This window comes from Mauremys mutica, chromosome 2 (genome assembly GCF_020497125.1).
Source record: "Mauremys mutica isolate MM-2020 ecotype Southern chromosome 2, ASM2049712v1, whole genome shotgun sequence".
In the NCBI taxonomy this organism is placed as follows: Eukaryota; Metazoa; Chordata; order Testudines; family Geoemydidae; genus Mauremys; species Mauremys mutica.
In genome coordinates, this window is record NC_059073.1 from 198,820,509 (window position 1) to 198,841,581 (window position 21,073).

The following is a 21,073-nucleotide window of genomic DNA, read 5'->3' on the forward strand; positions in this document are numbered from 1 at the left end:
GGAATGGACCTTGGGAGATGTGGCTTCAGTTATTGGTCCTGAGGCAGTCGTCTTCTGTGATCTTGAGCAAGTCACAAAATCTCTCTGGCTCAGATTTTTTAAGATATTTGGGTGTTGCTCTGCTCAACATTACAACACCTAGGAGCCTACGTCACTTTTTGAAAATTTGACTTAGGCTCCTAAGTCAGTAAGGCCTGTAACTCAGAGCAGAGCAGTGCCTAAATACTCCAAAAATCTGGGCCTCCGGGTTTCAGTTCCATAGATATAAAATGGTGATAAAACGGGCTTGTCTTTATGCTGGGGCAATACGCTTTACCAGACTGTGGCCTGGTCCACAGTGGGGGGCAGTGTCGAGGTAAGATACGCAACTTCAGCTACGGGAATACCGTAGCTGAAGTCGAAGTACCTTAGCTCGAATTACTTACCCGTCCTCACGGCGCGGGATCGACGTCCGCGGCTCCCCCGTCGACTCCGCTACCGCCACTCGCTCCGGAGTTGACGGGAGCGCGTTCGGGGTTCGATATATCGCGTCTAGATGAGACGCGATATATCGAACTCCGAGAAATCGATTTCTACCCGCCGATCCGGCGGGTAGTGAAGACGTACCCTGTGATGTCAAAAGCTCACTGATCAGCTGCACATTAATTGGTCTGGGTAGACCCTGCTGATACAGACTAAAGGTTCCCTAGTATGCTTTACATAGTACTATTTGAAACAGTAGTGCGCATCAGCAGGGTCTACGTGGACCAATTAATGCTCAACACATTAGTGGGCTTTAGAAATCACGGCCCTAGAGAGCACATTGCCCTACATGTAGACAATCGGAATATTTCATTGCTTCCACTCCTTATCCGTCTTTTACGTAGATTGTTAGCTCTTTGGTACAGAGATTTTCTTTTATTCAGTGCATGTACAGTGCCTAGCACAATGGGGCCGTGATCTCTGCTGGTGCCTTTAGGCACGACTGTGATATAACTAATGAATTACAGCAGTGCCCAAAAGTCCTAATACAAATCAAGGCCACATTGTGCTTGGTGCTACACTAACATGCTGAGTAGTATGGCAGATTCAAGTGCAAAATAATGACTTTAGCTTTACCTCCATATAGTATGAGTGCATACATGATGCAGTGGGTCTGTCCTGTGTCAGAGGACTTAACTTTCAGTCCCTACAGAAAATCAGATGTGAATATAGTACCTTTACAATAGATACAGCATAAGAACATCTGAAATATCACACAAATTAAGTTTGGTGGGCCAAGCGGTATCTTTCCTTGTAAAACATTGAGTTTACAGTTACCCAGATGGGTCTTCGAAATTCAAAAAGAAAATGTACTCAGTAAGACCCCATTTAATCCGTTTCCATCTGTTGTTCTTTTTGCCCCACACCCATTTTAGTGGTCAGTATTCTCTTGCCATTGTTAACCTAAAGATACACTCTCTGGGATTGCGCTCCCTCAAGGAAATAAGTGATGGTGATGTTGCCATTATGAAAAACAAAAACCTCTGCTATGCTGAGACAATGAACTGGAATAAACTCTTTGTGACAGAAACTCAGAATGCAAAAATCGTATTCAACAGAAATCAAGATGAATGCAGTAAGTTAATACTGTTCTTTTGTCTTTCTTGGAATGCCATTGTGTGGTGCAGAAAAAGAGATTGTGACTAGTAATTTAAGCAAACCTTTCTTCCTTCTTGTATATTACCACAAACAAAAATCTTTGTTAAGCTGCAGTTGATGTTGTTCAACCTCCTTTTCTATCAACACAATTACTAAAATTCCAGGCATCAGTTAAGCTGATAGTTGCATCCCCCTCAACCTCAATTCACATGACTTGCCTGCCAAACACAATAATAACCAAGCAATTCTCTGCTCCAGAGCCAGCTCCCAGCAATACCAACATGTAACCAAGTACAACTCCCAATCCCTTATAATCCTCCTCAAACACGCAGTCTTAACTCCACCCTCAGATAGATTGAGATAAGTGACCTGCGTGTAGTGGCAAAGCTCATAATGTGGTGTTTCTCAAGAAGAAAGTGTGAGGTAAGAGTTGAGGTGGTGCATTTGAATGTGATTGTGAGGAAGTGGATGTCTTCATTGTGTTTGGTTATATAGTGGAACTGAAAGGGAAGGCAGTTGTGGAAGGCAGGGGGGAAATCCTGGCTCCACTAAAGTGAATGAGAGCTTTGCCACTGACTCTAATGGGACCAGGATTTCACCTGAGGTGGTTGAGAATACATATGGGTATGATGCTGTGACTATAGTAAGGCGCGTGTGTTGCAGCTAATGTGAATGTCTGCTTCAATGGTGACCTCCTGGAGTGTTGCAATTTCTGTCCACTTGATTGGCAGAGGCAAGGAAGGTCAGACCCAAAATGTAACTTATTGCCTGTCAAAGGCTGTGGATGATGATGTACTAAAGTAAACCTGGGAGGAAAGGAGGGCGGGGAGGGGGTTCACCCTTGAGAATATAGACTAAATTGGTTCCTCAAGCTGCCCCCTCTCAGCTCTCTCAAAGCCTCACTGAGATTCATGAGCTCAAAATTTTGAGGCATTAGCCATGCAGAACCTAGGTTCTGGCAGGTTTGGTGCAAACTACCCTTCTTCTTCGAGTGCTTGCTCATATCGATTCTAATTAGGTGTGCGCGCCCCGCGTGCACGTTCGTCGGAAGATTTTTACCCTAGCAACACTCGGTGGGTTGGCCGGGCGCCCCCTGGAGTGGCGCCGCTATAGCGCCGGATATATACCCCTGCCAACCCATCCGCCCCTCAGTTCCTTCTTACCGCCCTTGTCGGTCGTTGGAACAGTGGAGCACAGCTTAGCTGACCTCCACATCCCTAGCTACTCGTAGTTCTCTCGTTAATTCTTGTGTATATAGTTCAGATTTATATAGTTGTAGTTAACTTTATTCGTTTGTAGTATAGTTAGTGTATATAGTTCAGAGGGGTTTGGGGATTATCCCCTTCCCTGCACCCGGTGCCGGGGCCTATGCCCGGTTCACCGGGTTTCAAACTGTGCTCGGCCTGCCACAAGCCGATGCCGACAGGAGATCCCCACAACTCCTTTCTTAAGTGCCTCGGGGAATCTCACCTAACAGATAAGTGCCGCATTTGTAAGGCCTTTAAGCCGAGAACAAAAAAGGAGCGGGACTTTCGTCTCAAGCAGCTCCTGAGGGAGGCAGCTCTTACTCCTCTGCCCTCGGGACCGAGCATTGGACAGTCTTCAAGAAGCGCTCCCTCGGCACAAGACTCCTGCGTCCGCGCCGCCTGCTCAGCAGCCCAAGCGTTATACTAAGTCGGACCGCCCGGCACCGATACCTGCCGTGGCACCGACAATATCGGTACCATCGATTCTGGCCACGCAAGAGCCGACGAGTCCGGTGCCTGAAAGCTCCCCGGTGCGAGCCATGGTTGAGCTCACTATTCCCTCCACACCGGAGACATTTTCCATGGCGAGGGAGTTGATTGCAATGACAGAGTCTGCACTGCCTCAACCCCCAGCACCGCCAGTGCGGGTTATATAGTCGATCGGCAAGCCTGCCTTGATCAGACCACCCTCCGTCGGCACCGCAGATCGCGGTCCCGCAGACGTTCTCAGTCCCGTCGCCAACCCAGGTCCCGACGCCGCTCGCAGTCCTGGCACCGTTCTCCATTTCGGTACCGGTCATACTCGCGGCACCGGTCAGCGTCCCGTTCGCCGGCCAGGTACACTTGGCACCGATCCAGCTCCCAGCACCGCTCCAGGCACCGTGACTCCCGTAGCCACTCTCAACATCGAGCCTCGAGATCTCGGTCGACCTCCCGGCACCGCTCCGGTCTCAGGTCCCGTTCTCGCTCCCAGTACCGGTATGCCTCCCGGTACTGATCCCCGGTGCCGCGTCGAGTGACGTCAGCTAGAGGGAGACTCTGCCCAGGGCTTTTCAGCTCCTCCATGGCCATCCAGACATGCATCAGTGTCGTCCCGCGCGGACAGTTCATACGCGCAGGATTGTGATTCGGATGTGCCCACCAGAGTCTTCCAGGAGCCCCAGGCCCAGGACCCTGGCCCCCCATCAGTGGTCATTCTGGACACCTTGGGTGTACCACCAGGCCAAAGGCGAACCTGTGATCCCATCTCGCTCTATTCCGTCAGAGCACTGGGTACAGGCGACAGTTAGCCGTCCCCCTCCGACCGGTACGGAGGAAGCCCCGGTTCAGCCACTGGATTCCCAGATCCCACCGGGACAGGAGGTCGTCCAGGAGCACGAGCCCACACAGGACCCGCTTGTCCCCGGCCTTTATTCTTCCTCCTCCCCAGATGAGGCGGTGGCAGGAACGTCCTCCTCGGGCCCTCCTCCAGTCGACTTGAGGGCCCATCAGGACCTCCTGAGATGGGTGGCACTCAATATGAACCTCCAAGTGGAGGAAGTCTCGGAGATAGAGGATCCGGTCGTAGACATTCTGTTGGCTGACGCCCCTACTAGAGTGGCCCTACTGTTTATTCGGATGATCCAGGCCAATCTGGCAGTCTCCAGCCACTATCCCGCCCGCGGGCAAGGGAGTCGAACGCAAGTACATGGTACCGTCCAGGGGGTACGAGTACCTATATGTACATCCTCCCCCCTGCTCCCTTGTTGTCCAGTCCGTCAATGAGAGGGAACGCCATGGCCAGCAGGCACCAGCCCCTAAATCAAAGGAGGCTAGGCGAATGGACTTACTGGGCCGTAAGGTGTACTCGGCAGGGGCCCCGCAACTCCGCGTAGCAAACCAGCAAGCCCTGCTTAGCCGCTACAATTACATCACCTGGGTGGCGGTGGACAAATTTACGGAGTCGGTTCCTCAGGACTCCCATCAAGAGTTTGCTGCCCTCCTGAAAGAAGGGAAGAAAGTGGCGAGAACTTCCCTCCAGGCCTCGTTGGATGCAGCTGACTCCACTGCCAGGACTCTGGCCTCGGGTGTTGCCATGAGGTGCATTTCATGGCTCCAGGTGTCAAGCCTTCCCCCGGAGCTGCAGCATACTATACAGGACTTGCCCTTCGATGGCAAAGGCCTGTTCTCCAAAAAAACTGACCCTAGGCTGCAAAGCCTAAAGGACAGCAGGGTCACTATGCGCTTTCTCGGCATGCACACGCCGGTGACTCAGCGCCGACCTTTCCATCCCCAGCCTCACCGCCCTTACCCTGCGCCTAGACAAAGACAGGACTTTGCCAGCAGGCCGAGGCGGTCGTAGGCGTCAGTCAGGACCCCAAGGGGGCCAAAATCAGGGTCCCTCTAAACCACCAATGGGGCCAAAGCCTAACTTTTGAAGGCACGCCCGAGGACGGCGTACCAGTTATTACCCAGCATCCATTCCCTCCCTTTTACAACCGCCTCTCCTTTTTCCTCCCTGCGTGGTCCCATCTAACCTCAGATCGTTGGGTCCTATGCACGGTGGAACTTGGGTACCGCCTCCAGTTTATTTCGTCCCCCACCTCCCACCCTCCATCCTCGTCCCTCTTTAGGGACCCCTCTCACGAGCAATTCCTCTTGCAAGAGGTGCGGACGCTTCTCACCATCGGAGCTATAGAGGAGGTACCAAAGGACGAAAGGGGCAAGGAGTTCTACTCCCACTATTTCCTAATCCCCAAGGTGAAGAGAGGTCTCAGACCTATCCTAGACCTGCGGGAACTCAACAAGCCCATGATAAAGCTGAAGTTCCGCATGGTATCCATGGGGACCGTCATCCCATCCTTGGATCCCGGAGACTGGTATGCTGCCCTCGATATGAAGGGCGTGCATTTTCACGTCGCTATTTATCCTCCACACAGAAGGTACCTCTGGTTTGTGGCCAACCGTTATCATTTCCAGTTTACGGTCCTTCCGTTTGGCCTCTCTACAACCCCAAGAGTATTCAAAGTGCATGGCTGTAGTCGCCGCCTCCCTCCGCCGCCATCAGATACACGTTTTTCCGTATCTAGATGATTGGCTCATTCGAGGGACCTCCGAGGCCCAAGTTACCAGTCATGTGGGCATCGTCAAGGACCTATTCCTGCGTCTAGGCCTGATGATCAATATAGAGAAATCCACTCTGATTCCCACACAGAGAATAGAATTAATTGGGGCCATCCTGGACTCCAATCTCGCCAGAGCCTGCTTACCTCAGCCTCGGTTTCAGGCGATGGTAACAATTATACAAGGTCTACAGAACTTCCCGACAACTTCGGCTCGCACTTGCCTTGGTCTCCTGGGTCACATGGCTGCCTGCACGTTCGTAACCAAACATGCCAGGCTTCGCCTCCGTCCACTCCAATCATGGCTCACCTCGGTGTACCACCCGGGCAAAGACAGCATAGACATGATCGTCTTGATCCCCCCGAGCATCCTAGGCTCCCTCGACTGGTGGTTGATGCCCTCCCTGGTGTGTGCAGGGATGCTGTTCCATCCACCTCACCCCTCGGTGTACCTCACGATGGACGCCTCATCTCTCGGCTGGGGTGTTCACCTTGGTCAGTTTCGCACTCAGGGCCATTGGTCAGCTCAAGAGCTGGCCTTGCACATCAATGTCCGAGAGCTGAGAGCAGTCCGCCTTGCGTGCCAGGCATTTCAGCAGCACCTACAAGGCCGTTGTGTCTCAGTGTTCACAGACAACACAACAGCCATGTATTACATAAACAAGCAGGGAGGAGCACGGTCCTCCCCTCTTTGCAGGAAGCTATCCAGCTCTGGGACTTCTGCATAGCCCAATCGATAGACCTGGTAGTGTCCTTTCTCTCAGGGGTCCGGAACACTCTGGCGGATCGCCTCAGCAGATCCTTCTTGTCTCACGAGTGGTCGATTTGTCTGGATGTTATCCATTCCGTTTTCCGGATGTGGGGCTTTCCCCACATAGACCTCTTCGCTTCTCACGAGAACAGGAAGTGCCAGACGTTCTGCTCATTCCAAGGCCTCTCCCCGGGCTCGATCTTGGATGCTTTTCTGATGCCGTGGACGAGCCATCTGCTGTACGCTTTTCCACCGTTCCCACTGGTTCACAGGGTCCTGCTAAAACTCCGCAAGGACAGAGCGCACCTGATTATGATCGCTCCAGCATGGCCCAGGCAGCACTGGTACACCATGTTGCTAGACCTGTCGATAGCCAGCCCGATTCCCCTGCCTCTTTGCCCAGACCTCATAACGCAGGATCACGGCAGACTTCACCACCCAGACCTGCAAGTCCCTGCACCTCACAGCATGGGTGCTGCGTGGCTAAACCGATCCGAGGTACGTTGCTCTGCATCGGTACAACAGGTTCTCCTGGGTGGTAGGAACCCTTCCACTCAGTTAACATATCTGGCCAAGTGGAAGCGCTTCTCCTGCTGGTGCGAAACGTTACTCCCACCGAGGTCCCGATCCATTCCATCTTGGACTACCTCTAGTCTCTCAAACAGCAGGGCCTGGTGGTGTCTTCATTGAGGGTACACTTGGCAGCCATCTCTATCTTCCACCCAGGTCAGAGTGGCCACTCCATATTCTTGCACCCTATGGTTTCTAGGTTCCTCAAGGGCTTGGAGCGCTTATACCCCCAAGTTTGCCGCCCCGACCTGGTTCTAAGCAGACTTTTGACTGCCCCATTCGAGCCACTGGCAACCTGCTCGCTGCTATACCTGTCCTGGAAGACAGTTTTCCTTGTAGCCATTGCATCGGCCAGACGAGTCTCCGAGCTTCAGGCTCTCACGGTGGACCCACCGTATACTGTGTTTCACAAGGACAAGGTGAAGTTGTGACCACATCCAGCCTTCCTCCCTAAGGTGGTGTCGGCCTTTCATATCAACCAGGATATCTTCCTTCCGGTCTTCTTTCCGAAGCCACGCTCATCGCGAAGGGAGCAACAGTTGCACTCCCTAGACGTCCGTAGGGCGCTCGCGTTTTATATCGAGCGGACAAAGCCCTTTTGTAACGCCCCAACTCTTCGTCATACTGGCAGACCGAACAAAGGGCCTACCTGTCTTCTTCCAGAGGATTTCATCTTGGGTGACGTCGTGCATCCGCACCTGCTGTGACTTGGCCCATGTTCCATCGAGCCACCTCACTGCACATTCCACCAGGGCTCAGGCTTCTTCTGCTATCTTCCTGGCTCATGTACCCTTCCAGGAGATATGTCGCGCAGCTACCTGGTCCTCAGTCCACACCTTTGCCTCACATTATGCACTGGTCCAACATTCTAGAGATGATGCAGCCTTTGGCTCAGCAGCTTTGCATTCTGCAACATCTCACTCTGACCCCACCGCCTACGTAAGGCTTGGGAATCACCTAATTGGAATCAATATGAGCAAGCACTTGAAGAAGAAAAGACGGTTACTCACCTTTGTAACTGTTGTTCTTCAAGATGTGTTGCTCATATCCATTCCAAACCTGCCCTCCTTCCCCACTGTTGGAGTAGCCGGCAAGAAGGAACTGAGGGGCGGATGGGTCGGCAGGGGTATATATCTGGTGCCATAGCGGCACCACTCCAGGGGGCGCCCAGCCGACCCACCGAGTGTTGCTAGGGTAAAAATCTTCCGACGAACATGCACGTGGCGTGCACACACCTAATTGGAATGGATATGAGCAACACATCTCGAAGAACAACAGTTACAAAGGTGAGTAACCGTCTTTTCCCACTCACACATTGGCAGAGGCTCGGTTTATACACCCCAAATGGGGAGCAATATAAAAAGATAAAACTCAGGAGTCAGGTGTTCTCCTCTGAACACATTCACTTGCACTGTAGGGACTGTGTGCATGTGCACGTGTGTGTTTGCATGATATTGTACTCCAGCTACTGGCCTACACAGAGGATAAAGGATTAACAGTGACTGACAGCTAGGCAAGATCTGCTTTGCTATGGCTCAGCTAGTAGAGGTTTGTTGTTTTGGAGCAGAAGAACCAGGGTGAAAGTTCGAAATCCACATGTTTGACTCATTCAGTCAGGGTCCAATTTGAGCTTCCCATTGACTTGCATGGATGTTGGATCAGGCCCTTATCATGTCTCTCTGCAGCATATTGATTTGTTTTATGTTAATGTTCATTTTAGGAGTAGATTTCTTTACAACAGATTAATCCGTATCTATTAATAAATAGCCACAGAGCAGCATTTGTTTTTATATTGCAAAACTAACAATCCCATTTAATTTCAAGCTTTGGAAACTAGAGAAAAGCATGAATGTTTCTCCTCCTGCTCTGTAATGCTGTCAGGATCCTTCAGATCTACCCTAGGTTAATTTGGAAAAATTGGCTCTCCAAAATGAGTCATTTGTGGTGCTCTAATTGCTCTCCATGAAATCTCTGGCTATTGTTTGTCTTTGTCTCTGTCTCTTTCAGCTGCTGCGAAACATGTTTGTGACCCCTTATGCTCAGAAGTAGGCTGCTGGGGTCCAGGGCCCTTCCATTGCTTTTCCTGTCGTCATTTCAGTCGCCAAAGGGAATGTGTGAAAAAATGCAATGTTATGCAAGGGTAAGGAGGTTTTTTGGGGGCGGGGGGAGAGGGGAAGGGTTAGTGTAGGAACAAAAATATTCACATTACTAGGAGGAAATAAAAACCAGGAATTCTAGTAGTATCAATTTTTGTTACTTTTGCAAAAATGTTGGTTTGAATGTGGTACCCAAATACAGAAAAGAGGGGAAGAAATCCCCTTCTCTCTCTAAGAATACTTAGCAGTCTGTTCCCCCAGCATCAATTGGGGGATGTACATGGATAACTCCCCTAAGACCTAAGGGAACTAAGCACCCAACTACCACTGAAAATCAAGCAGCCTACCTCCCTTAGGCCCTTTTGAAAATCTCTGTCTTTAAACATATTAGGTGAAATCTTGACCCTATTGTAACCAATGGGATTTTGATACTGACTTCAATGGGACCAGGATTTCACCCATTGATTAGCCTCATTTATTTCAATGGGACAACTCAGTGGGGTTAAATTTATGCACACGCTGCAGTGATTTTGCTGGATCGTGGCCTAAACATCTTAAGGTTAGATGGGATTCCCAGGCTCCCATCTAAATTACTGGGAGCCTGGTCCAATTGAATAGTTTGTCCTTACAATTTTTACTCACTTTTATTGCTGAACTGCGTGGAGGCATGATGAACCTAAATACGCTAGCCCCAGCACACCAGGACCCGTAATTTCAGGCAGAATAATCACATCAGCTTGTCTTATGTTTAACAACAGTTATAAGTGTCCTTGGGTCTTGAAAAGGAGCATTCTCAAAATTGTTTAAACCTGTAATATATATGTTAAAGAAACAACTAACATGAGTTACGCTGATCCCAAAACTGAAGGATTTTGAATACTGTGCGTTTTTACAGAGCAAAAAATGTTTACTCATCCATAGACCTACCAATGGACATATTTTTCCTATTTCCTTTTTACTAATGCTTTAAACTTGTTTAACTTTTAAAAATAATTAATATTATGACACTAATTTACAGTATGCTGGTGTCCATAATGTTTATATTTGTCTAGCAATTTGCAGTTCAGCAGCTGTTGTCTTTTCAAGTGAATTCCCTGCAGCAGATATTATAACCTACAGGGCAGATCTGGGCATTTTTTTAGTCAAATGATGAGTAGATTTGGTTTCATTAATAACACAATTACTTGAAGTAGAACAGCTTTATTGCTATCAAAACCATCTGTTCTCAGCTTTCATATTTTAATAATTCATTGTGTGTTATAGGGAGGTCAAGAAACTAATTATCAGTCAATTTGTTTAATTTCCCAAGTTTTATTTAGATGCTCAGAATCACTAGACATATTTTTGCTGATCAGCAGCGATAGAAAAAATGTTTTGGAGATTTTTGAGAATATTCTTCATCTTCATTAAAATGTAAAGACTAATTTGTAGTTTACAATCTGGATTGCCCTGTGTGGCACTGTCAGCCAAATTTTCCTTATTCTCACCTTTTCCTGTGTTATGCCCAGCAGGTTATGTGCTAGGGCTAGTCAAGAAGTTCTTCCTATATCCCCTCCCATCTCATTATACTCATCCTAATATAGCCAACCTGGAAAAGGTAGCGGAAGCTCTGAAATGTAAATTTGAAGTTGACATCTTGTCAAGTATTCCTTCTATTCCTTTTTTATTTTTCAGGGAGCCAAGAGAATTTGAAAGAGAATCTGAATGTCTTCAGTGTCACCCAGAATGCCTGGTGCAAAATTCAACTGCGTACAATGCAACCTGCACAGGACCTGTAAGAGCATATTTGACCTAATGAACTTGTACACGTAGAGACCCTGTAACATGGTGAACATATTAAAATACTTAGATATTGAACAACCAAATCATTATAAATTATGACACTTCCCGCTATGGAGGCAAATTTTTGCTTACCTGAGGCACTGTATAAATAATAACTATGGCTAATAGTGAATTAATTCACTAACTTTTTGCCTCTGAAGACCAAAGATCAGATTTTAATCAACAGCAGATGTTTATTGGAAAAGATTAAGAAAGCAGTTTTTAGTTAAAACCAAACTCTACATCCCAACACAATTAAAATTAATGCATCTCTTTTAATGTAAGTGCAAAGTATTGGGTGTTTGTAAAAACAATAGTCAACTTTTCCGAAGTTACTTGAACTTTCTGAGTTTATATAAAGGTCCCTTTTATAAAAGTTAAAATACCTTGGTCTTTCCCAATATCCAATGGCAAAATCCTTGTCTGTTTTCCATACGGGCCAAGCTAGAAACTTCATCAAATAACAAAATACTTTGAAAATCTGAGAAAAATAAAACTAACTCCCATCTTTATTTTATTTTATTTTTTACAAGTTGTACCAAATTCAGCCTTGAGGGTAAGAGTCAATGGAGAGTTGTACTTCTTTACACTCAGGGCTGAATTTAGTCCCTTAGTTTTAGTTTGCAGGATATTTCAATTCCAGTGTAGCCATTAGCTCAATAATATCTGTTTTAGTAAAGGGATGGGGGGAATTTTCTGTTCCCTGCCAGAGTATCACTTTCTTCCTCCCCAGCACCTTACTGCCCCAGTCTTGGAAACCCCCGGCACCCTCCATTGCAGCCACTATCCTGACACAGGATGACTGTCCATCCTTCATCAGTCAGAAAGTCACTGTTCAGTAATGCAGGGTACTTGCTTTTTTCCGTTATGGCTTAGAACAGGCCTGCACAACTCGTAAAGCGGCGACGGCCATATTACTCCAAAGAAAACTGCTGAGCGCTGAACCCCCCCAGCACCGCCAAGCCCCCCCCCCCCCGAAACACATCAAGCCCCCCCTCCCCCGCCAGCGCCACCTGCCCCACGGAAACAAAACCCTCCTTCCCCAGCACTGCCCCACTGAAACAGCCCCCCTCCCTCACGCGTTGCTTGCCTATTCAGGCCGCACAGTGAGCCCACCTACTCACCCCACGCTGGCCACAAAGCCCACGCGGGCCGCATGCAGCCCCCGGGCCGCATGTTGTGCAGGTCTGGCTTAGAACAACGGTTCTCAACCAGGTGTCTTCGGCCCCCTGGGGTTCCACGAGCAGGTTTCAGGAGGTCTGCCAAGCAGGGCCGGTATTAGACTTGCTGGAACCCATGGCAGAAACTGTGGCATGGGGCCATGGGCAACTGCCCTGCTTGCTACCCCTTAACGCTGGCCCCGGCTTTTATATGCAGAAAAACAGTTGTTGTGGTACAGGTGGGCTGTGGAATTTTTGTAACGTGTTGGGGGCGCCTCAGAAAGAAAAAGGTTGAGAACCCCTGGCTTAGAACCCTGGGCCAGATGCCCAGCTACTAAGATTGCAAGCTCCTTGGGGTAGGGACCATGATTTTGTTGTGTGTTCGTACAGCAGGTAGTACAGTAGAGCCCCAGTCCATGAGTGGGGCTGCTAGACACTACAAATAATACACCTCTACCCTGATATAATGCAGTCCTCACAAGCCAAAAAATCTCACCGTGTTATAGATGAGACTGCGTTATATCAGGGTAGGGAGAGGAACAGCCCTCCCGCCCCCCCAGCTCACCTCTGCTCTACCTTCGCCTCCTCCCTGAGCGCTCTGCCGCCGCTCCGCTTCTCCCTCCCTCCCTCCCTTCCAGGCTTGCAGCGCCAATCGGCTGTTTGGCTTGGCAAGCCGGGGAGGGGGAGAAGTGGAGCGGCGGCGCATTAGGGCGAGGAGGCGGAGATGAGCTGGAGCGGGGAGTGGTTCCTCTGCGACCCCCGTTATTTGCTGCAGCCCTCCCCGGGGCCCCCACACCCAGCTCACCTCCTCCCACGAGCGTGCCGCAGCTCTGCTTCTCCCACCTCCCTCCCAGGCTTGCCGCGCCAATCAGCTGTTTGGTGTGGCAAGCCTGGGAGGGAGGAGGCAGCGGAGCGGAGGTGAGCTGGGGCAGGGACCGGTTCCTCTGCGCCCCCCCCTCCTTTACTTGCTGCGGCCACCCTGCCCCAGGTCACCTCCCCTCCGCCTCCGCCTTCTCCCATGAGCGTGCTTCAGCTCCACTTCTCCTCCCTCCCTGGCTTGCCGTGCCAAACAGCTGATTGGCGCGGCAAATCCGGGAGGGACGGAGGAGAAGCGGAGCTGCCACGCACTCGTGGGAGGAGGTGGAGGTGGGGCGGGAGGGGCCCGGGAAGGGCTGCAGCAAGTAATGGGCGGGCACAGAGGAACTGCTTGCGGTAACATGAATTCAGATATAATGAGGTAAAGCGTGTTATATCCGAATTCGCGTTATATCAGACCACATTATATCGGGGTAGAGGTGTAATACATAAATACATCAGTGTTGTTCCAGAAAGCCTACTACTTTCTGGAGCATACCTGGGACTCCTGTGTGGCAATGAACTAGGCCATCAAGGAAGTTTCTCTTTTAAAGTTAGAATAGTCTCTTCACGTTTGTGATTACTTGCTTACTCGCATCATAAAACTAAAAAGTTATATGCTGCTGACATACTGATTGTCATGAACACAACACTTCCAGCTTTTCCTTCAGAAAAGGCAATTTTGCCTAGGACTACTTGTTCCTCTGTTTAGAGCGTACCTAGATCATTTTGGGTCCTGCCACAATCTCAGTAAAAATAACATTATTTCAGATCATGGCCAGAGCAATTCATCTAAACTTTAGCTAAAAGCACTTCAGATTAGAAATTTGATGGGCGTTTCTATTTTCACCCAGTTTCTGCTTCAGAGTAGAAGAAAGAAATGTTCTCATAGAATATACAGAGAATGAAAAAGCTTTATGAGCCAGATCCTCATCTGGTATAAATTGATATAGCTCCACTGATTTCAATAGTGTAATGGTGATTTATATTAAATGAGGATCAGGCCCTTTGATTTTAAACTTATTTGCTATCAGAGCATCTTTATTCACAGTATTAAACCAAAAATGTAAGTTTTTATTAGTACAGATAATAGGAAAATTACAGAATAGCAGGAATCATACCTCAGCATTGATATCCAGAGAGTAATCTATTTCATTTAACATCAGGTGCTGTATCTCACCCAACATATTATACAAGAGGATTAAAACTTTGCAAGCATTTCATGTAGTATAATAATAGGATAATAAACTAGGATAAAACATTGAATCATGTTTAGAATTTCAAATAATCAAACATGCATTTATTTATCTTCTGAGAGGCTCTTCTTGCATATGCCAATATATGGCTTGGGCAAATCTATTACAGACAACAATTTCTTGCTCTTTATTCAGGGTCCGGACAACTGCATGAAGTGTGCCCACTATATAGATGGCCCTCACTGTGTTAAATCCTGCCCTGCTGGAGTTCTGGGTGAAAACGATACCTTAGTCTGGAAATACGCAGATGAAAATTCAGTGTGTCAGCTCTGTCATCTGAATTGTACCCGTGGGTAGGTAAAATACTTGCTTACACAGAAGTGGAAGGAGTAAAGTATTTCTTCCTTGTGATTTTTCTCTCTATAAAGTCATCCATTTGAAAAAAATAGAAAACTAAAGAGGTTATGAATTTGCAGGAAATGTAAGCAAAGTGCTGCTGAGTTTGGAATAGGTAAAGTTCTGTAGTGCTTCTAGTCTGCAGGAAAGGCAAACAAAGAGGAGAAAATGGTTTAGCAGACTTAAAACAAGGTTATTTTTAAAATTAGACTTTCTGGAATTTTACAAGTTTCCTATGTTATGATTCCCTTTTTTCCCCACCAGTTGAATGCTCTGTCGGCTATATTTGTCTGGAGCAATAGTGACATCTGGTGGACTGTGAGATCATTTATAAACATGTTTCTCACAAGAGTACTAAGTATGTCCCATGCCTTTAAGATGAATGTAATAGTATGAGTGGTTGCTCACGTATGTCATTGTGACTTCGATTTTTTTGGAGCAAAACACCAACAGATTGTCTCAAGCATACACTGCATTTTAATGCTTCCCAGAGGTTCCTCTCTTTTCATATGCTAAGAACATCCGAGCTGCCATACTGAGTCAGTGTGGTCCATCTTGCCCAGTATCCTGTCTCCATCAGTGACCCATACCAGAGCTTCAGGGAGAGTGTACAGAACAAGGCAGTTTCACCTGGGTTGGAATTTAGGGCCTGTCTGCCCCATCAGTACAACTATGTGACAGGGCCTGGCTGCAAACACAGTTCCATTTTGTGGTACAGCCATAGACTGGCCAAGGGACTAACATAGTTCAGAGACACAGTGAAGTTTTCATCTATAATGGGGTCCCCTCATACTGTGCGCTTACATTAGATGCACAGAAAAAGGGATGGGGTTTGAAATTTGACTCTTGTCCTGCATTGGTTTCAAGGAATGCTCTCTCATTGGTGTTTTTTCCCAGGCTCAGATTGACATTTGGCCCAAGTCTCATGTCCTCCTCATGTATTCAACTACCTCCCTGCCAAGCCTTGAAAAACAAAGCCTGCTTTTGATAAGGCACAAACCCATACATTCATGGAGAGGAAGAAAGGAGGGGGTTAAGTAGGCTACACTATCACTTCATAGATGACTGGAAGCTAAGGGCTTGTCTACAAGGAGAAGTTAGTGCACAGTGAGCTAGGGTGTGCAAGTAAAGTGCACTAGCTATTCCACACTAGCTCCCCATGTAACTTTCAAAATGCACTAAGTTCAGGCACACGAAGCACTCTTAATGCACAGTATCAGTGTCCACATGGGGAATTACTGTGAACTAGGTACTGTGGGCTTTTCCCCCATATAGACATGCCTGAAGCCAATATTTCTCAACCTTTTTGATATCAGATCAGCTTTCTGCCTTCTTAAACTGTGTCAGAGAGATCTCAGGGGCTGGCGCCAGTCCATGGATTGGTCATTGAGAAACACTGCCCTAAGTCACCTGGTGTGTTTCAAGTCTTCATGAAATTCAGTGCAGTGTTTTTCAGATTACGTCATATGGATTGATGATTTCCCTGTGTTTTATCATGATTGCAGACAAAGGTTGTTTGTGCTTTTCAATCATACAATGAATGATCATTGAAAAATGACACTCTAAGTAACCATTACCATTAGTTCCCATTGATAGAAACTTGGCCATAGTAAACCAGTGTCATTGTTACATGATTGCCCATGTGAAAGCATAGAGTCACAGAGCCATTCTATTATCTAGGCTGACCTCTTGTACGTCACAGGCCACCAATACCACCCAGCACCCGCACACTAAACCCAGAAGCCAAAATGAGACAAAAGTATTACAGCCCACTTTAGCTGATAGCTTTAGCAGAACAATGGCTAACCACGTCTAAACAAAGCTTTTAACTGTGTGGTTCTGCTAGAAAGATAGAAAACTGAAGTCAAATGAACAATACATTCTTCAACAACAATACATCAATATAATACAAGTTGTTGAATCTGGGTGTAGCTTTCAGTTATGTAACAGCTTGTTGTGAACTGTTTATGCCTCAGCCCAGAGTTTTAAGCAGTTTGAATTTTACCAGGAATGTCAACTTTTCCGCTGGCTTGAGCAGTAGAGAGGTTTAAAATGGCAGAGCCATGGAGGATGAATGTGTAGGGGGCAAGGTTATTCTAATATCAAAGGTTCAGTGTTTCCCACCATATGACATATTAAGGCAGTGAATGAAGATTAAAATTCAAATTCATCTCTGATTTGAGTGAGGTGTGGGGGTAAGTTTGCAGTTGTTGTTTATTTGTATTACAGTAGCTCCTAGAGGTCCCAATTGAGACCAGGACGCAATAGCTGCCCAAATACATAGCAAGAGGCAGCCCATTCTCCAGGCTTTGGCATAAGTTCCCCATTTTGCTCTGGGTTTGTGTACTCTCTCTTTCTTTGTATTTGCTGTTGAGGATTTCACTTCTTTTTCAACTTTTCATAAGGCAAACTGAAAAATGCATCCGTCACTTTTTCAGCCCAAATGGCTCTTTCTCTTCCACCTCCCTCTCTAATAGCTTGGGAATTTTTCTGCACTAAGTCTCTCTGTCTCTCTCTCCAAGTACAGCTGAGAAAGTACACTCCATTTAAAGAGAGAGTAACTGCTCCAAAGCCCTGGAATTACCTAGGTCATACTTCCAGCAACTAATGAAACACATTAACATGATTAATCTCTCAAACATGAGAGAACTGAATTTCCTTAATTATTTTCCCAGGGTACTACAAGTAAATTTCATTCTAACGGGTGTGGTAGTGCAGCAAGAACTACGAAGAGAGAGGCAGAAGTATAATTAATCGTTCTGGGCTTCATCACTGATAGAGCCTCCCTACAAATTTAGTTACCACTGACATATATTCTGAGATCATTCATGTTAAATATCCAGGAAGAATTTTTGCAGCCATTGAATGTGTGGGACATATCTATCTGTCATTTAGAAGGTTAATGAAAAAGAAAGGACAGAGGAAAGGTCTTTTAAGGCTTTAAAAAAAAGCCTGATAGTTTCCCATTTCATTTATGACTCTGAGGTAACCTGTGCTGTTACAGTCTGAGTCTCCTCTGAAAGGCCATAAATCAAAACAACCTGGCTATATTACATCAAATTAGAAACAGTGGGTTCAGGAGAAAGTTGTTTAAAATCTTGATGGAACTGGGAAATAATTAGTTGTATCTGCACCGATACAATTAATATTTATGTAGACAGATGAAAAAGTTCCAGATAGCACCAGGATAGAATCATTTTAATGCCTGTATGCGGCACTAATTTTACAATAAGTGGATAGCAGAGAGAGATTTCAGAGTACACTCACCATTAGGTTCAGGCTAATATATACTTAAGATCAGGGGCAGCTCTAGCCATTTTGCCGCCCCAAGCACGGTGGCACGCCGCGGGGAGCGCTCTGCCAGTCGCCGGTCCCGCGGCTCTGGTGGACCTCCCGCAGACATGCCTGCGGAGGGTCCGCTGGTCCTGCGGCTCCGGTGGACCTCCCGCAGGCACGCCTGCGGATGCTCCACCGAAGCCGCGGGACTAGCGGACCCTCCGCAGGCACGCCTGCGGGAGGTCCACCGGAGCCGCCTGCCGCCCTCCCGGCGACCGGCAGAGCGCCCGCCGCGGCATGTTGCCCCAAGCATGCGCTTGGCGTGCTGGGACCTGGAGCCGCCCCTGCTTAAGATCCTCACACAGTTTATAATACAAGGTCACATTTCTCATTTTAGTTTCTGTAAGAAGTTGAGGAAAAATAATTCAAGAATGAAAAAAGTGGTATTTTAGATTCCATAAAACAGAGATTACTTATGTTAGGTGTCATCATAAAATTCCACATTAAGAAAGATGGTTATATTTAGCCTTGGGTGGATATTTGTTATGTACTTTGCTTCTCCTTTGACTTGTGAAATGAATCAGAAAATCACATGGGATTTGAAAAGCACAATCTGATCCATCATTTTTCTCCCCAAACATCTTTTAACTTTATCTTGGTACCCTTCACATTGATGGATTTGTATGGAGATTCATACTAAAGGCCACAGACGAAAATCTACACCCCTTTTTCAGCCTCTAGTTTCTAATCTAATCTTTCAGACTACGGGCATTAAGGGAGCATTTCCTTTGTTGAGAATAATACATCTTCTTTTGAGACAGAAACCATTTGGAGAATTGCTCAGAATGAAGGGAGCATGGAAATTGGCATTTTGTAAAAGAAATGCCCTTGAAATAATGTTTTATTTGCACAGCTATACCAGAAGAGGGTGTTATACACCCTTTTCCCTTAAACATTCATTTAGTGGTGTTAGAAGGTGGTGGAACTAGAGCTTGCATCCTAGGCAAATATTCTAGTCAGCTGACCTAAAGGAGAAGCCCTGTGCAATCTCATGCACATTCCCTACAGGCGTAGGTATCCCCTCTGTCCTGCTACACACACACACACACACCACACACACATTTGTTATGTTTTCTTATACAACTGAACAAACAAAGAAAACCATAACCAGATGAAGGACATTGGCAAAGTTGCACACTCAGGCTTCAGGAACCAATGTGCAAAATACCTGAAGTGTGTTCTGGACAAATTCTTCTATGGGAGCTCAATGCACTCACTGAACCTTTCAGACGCTGAGCCCTGTTGCACTGTGTTGGCACTGAAAACACAAGGAAAGATTAGGATAACAAAGATAGATCCAAGAAAATGAGCAGTAGGCCCCCCAAGGACCTAGAATAATTTATGGCATAAATTCTCCATCTCCACCTGCCATTTTAAAATGGCTCTGACTCCTTTTTCCTACCAATGGAATTCAGAACTGCATTCCTGGCCCTGGCTTACTCCTTATCCCCTGCTTGACCTACTCTGTGTCTGCTTTGAGATGATGTATTTTCGGTAAGAGAGGGAGGCAGAAGCCCCAGACTGGACTCTTCTCCTTGCTCGGCTCCATTTTTCAGAAATGATGTAATTGTTTCTGCAGTGCTGTCCCCGTCTTGGTAGATACCATAAGGACCACAATTCCCAGGAGGGGCACATATCTTACCACTCAAAAGTACTTAAGAATGTTCTGTTTATCTCATACTCTGGCACTTCCAGTTCGAATATGCAGTCACTGTATTTTCATCTTCAAACTGCAGCTGGGGTGTGCATTATATGCTGTCTGCCAAAATGAATTTAAGGCATCTGAAAGGTGGTGTGCATTTAAACTAATACAGAGGGTGAAATGACTGATTCCTGGGAGGATTCTACATAATATCGTACCTTGGCATATACATTCTAGCACAAATCTACTCAGTGTCAGTAAAACCTGATGTTAGACCCTCAGTGAAAAATATCATAGATTCTTATACGATTAGTGCACCCAGTGGTAGAATAGTGCAACCAAATACCATACTATTCACTGATGAGGAGATGTGGCTGCTAGTGATATTTTTCATTAGACTAGAAGGCCTGGACACTGACGTCCTTTACTGATCCATAAAACAGGTGCCGTACATTGTGGTAAGCAGCAATGCAAGCTTTTCTTCATAGGCCCATGCCTTCTATGAAGGATCTCCCCTAGTGAAAGGTTAGTTCTGTCTCCAGACGTATTCAGTCCTTGCCACCCTGTTAACAAAAGGGCCAGCCTGTTGCAGTGAACATTTGCCCACTCAGAGCAAGATCACTAGCTCCTTTCACACAGGCCACCAAACAGCTCTTTGTGATGAGTTGTTTTGTGCACCCCCAGGGTAGGGATGAACAAGTCAGTTCTTTTGAAGTTGTTGAATAAGGCAACACTTGTAGAGACAGCAGAGGTATTGGGGGGGGGGAAGAAGCTGGGGATCCATAGTGCATTCAAATAATGTGTATATATGCCTTGACTGTATTCTTCCACGTTCATAGGCAGACATTCATAAATTGTCCTTTCGACTGAATATCTAGCACACCTTCGCCTGTGGACCCTGATTCTGCAGCAAAGCTTTCAAAATAATACTCCCAAAAAGTTTGATAATTATTAATCAGAAAGTTAATATTCAGACAGCTTTTTAAAAAGGTAGGTTGTGAATGACAATACAGTTATTCCAGAGTAGGTGCTAGTGCTAATATATATTTGTAATTATCATTTTTTACAGGTGCAAAGGACCAGGTCTTGAAGGCTGTCCATTGGGGTAATTATTGCATTCATCACAATTAATGATATGGTTGGGAAGAACATATCCATATTTACATTTTTGTACTGGACACTGCACAGTAGCGCCCTGATTCAGTGAAGCATGTCCTTAACTTTAAGCATGTGAATAGTCCTGTTGAAGCCAATGAGACTACTCGAGTGCTTTAGTGCTTCG

At 46.8% G+C, this 21,073-nt stretch overlaps 1 protein-coding gene across 1 annotated transcript in view; it reads left to right on the forward strand.

Moving 5' to 3' along the window:
• The window catches only part of EGFR (epidermal growth factor receptor), a 260,822-nt gene that overhangs the window by 196,584 nt on the left and 43,165 nt on the right, over positions 1-21,073 (forward strand). Inside the window, exons 12-16 of the mRNA XM_045005882.1 lie at positions 1,398-1,597; positions 9,297-9,429; positions 11,060-11,159; positions 14,613-14,770; positions 20,861-20,896. Coding sequence (XP_044861817.1) covers positions 1,398-1,597; positions 9,297-9,429; positions 11,060-11,159; positions 14,613-14,770; positions 20,861-20,896 — 627 coding nt within the window. The remainder of the gene's footprint in view (positions 1-1,397; positions 1,598-9,296; positions 9,430-11,059; positions 11,160-14,612; positions 14,771-20,860; positions 20,897-21,073) is intronic.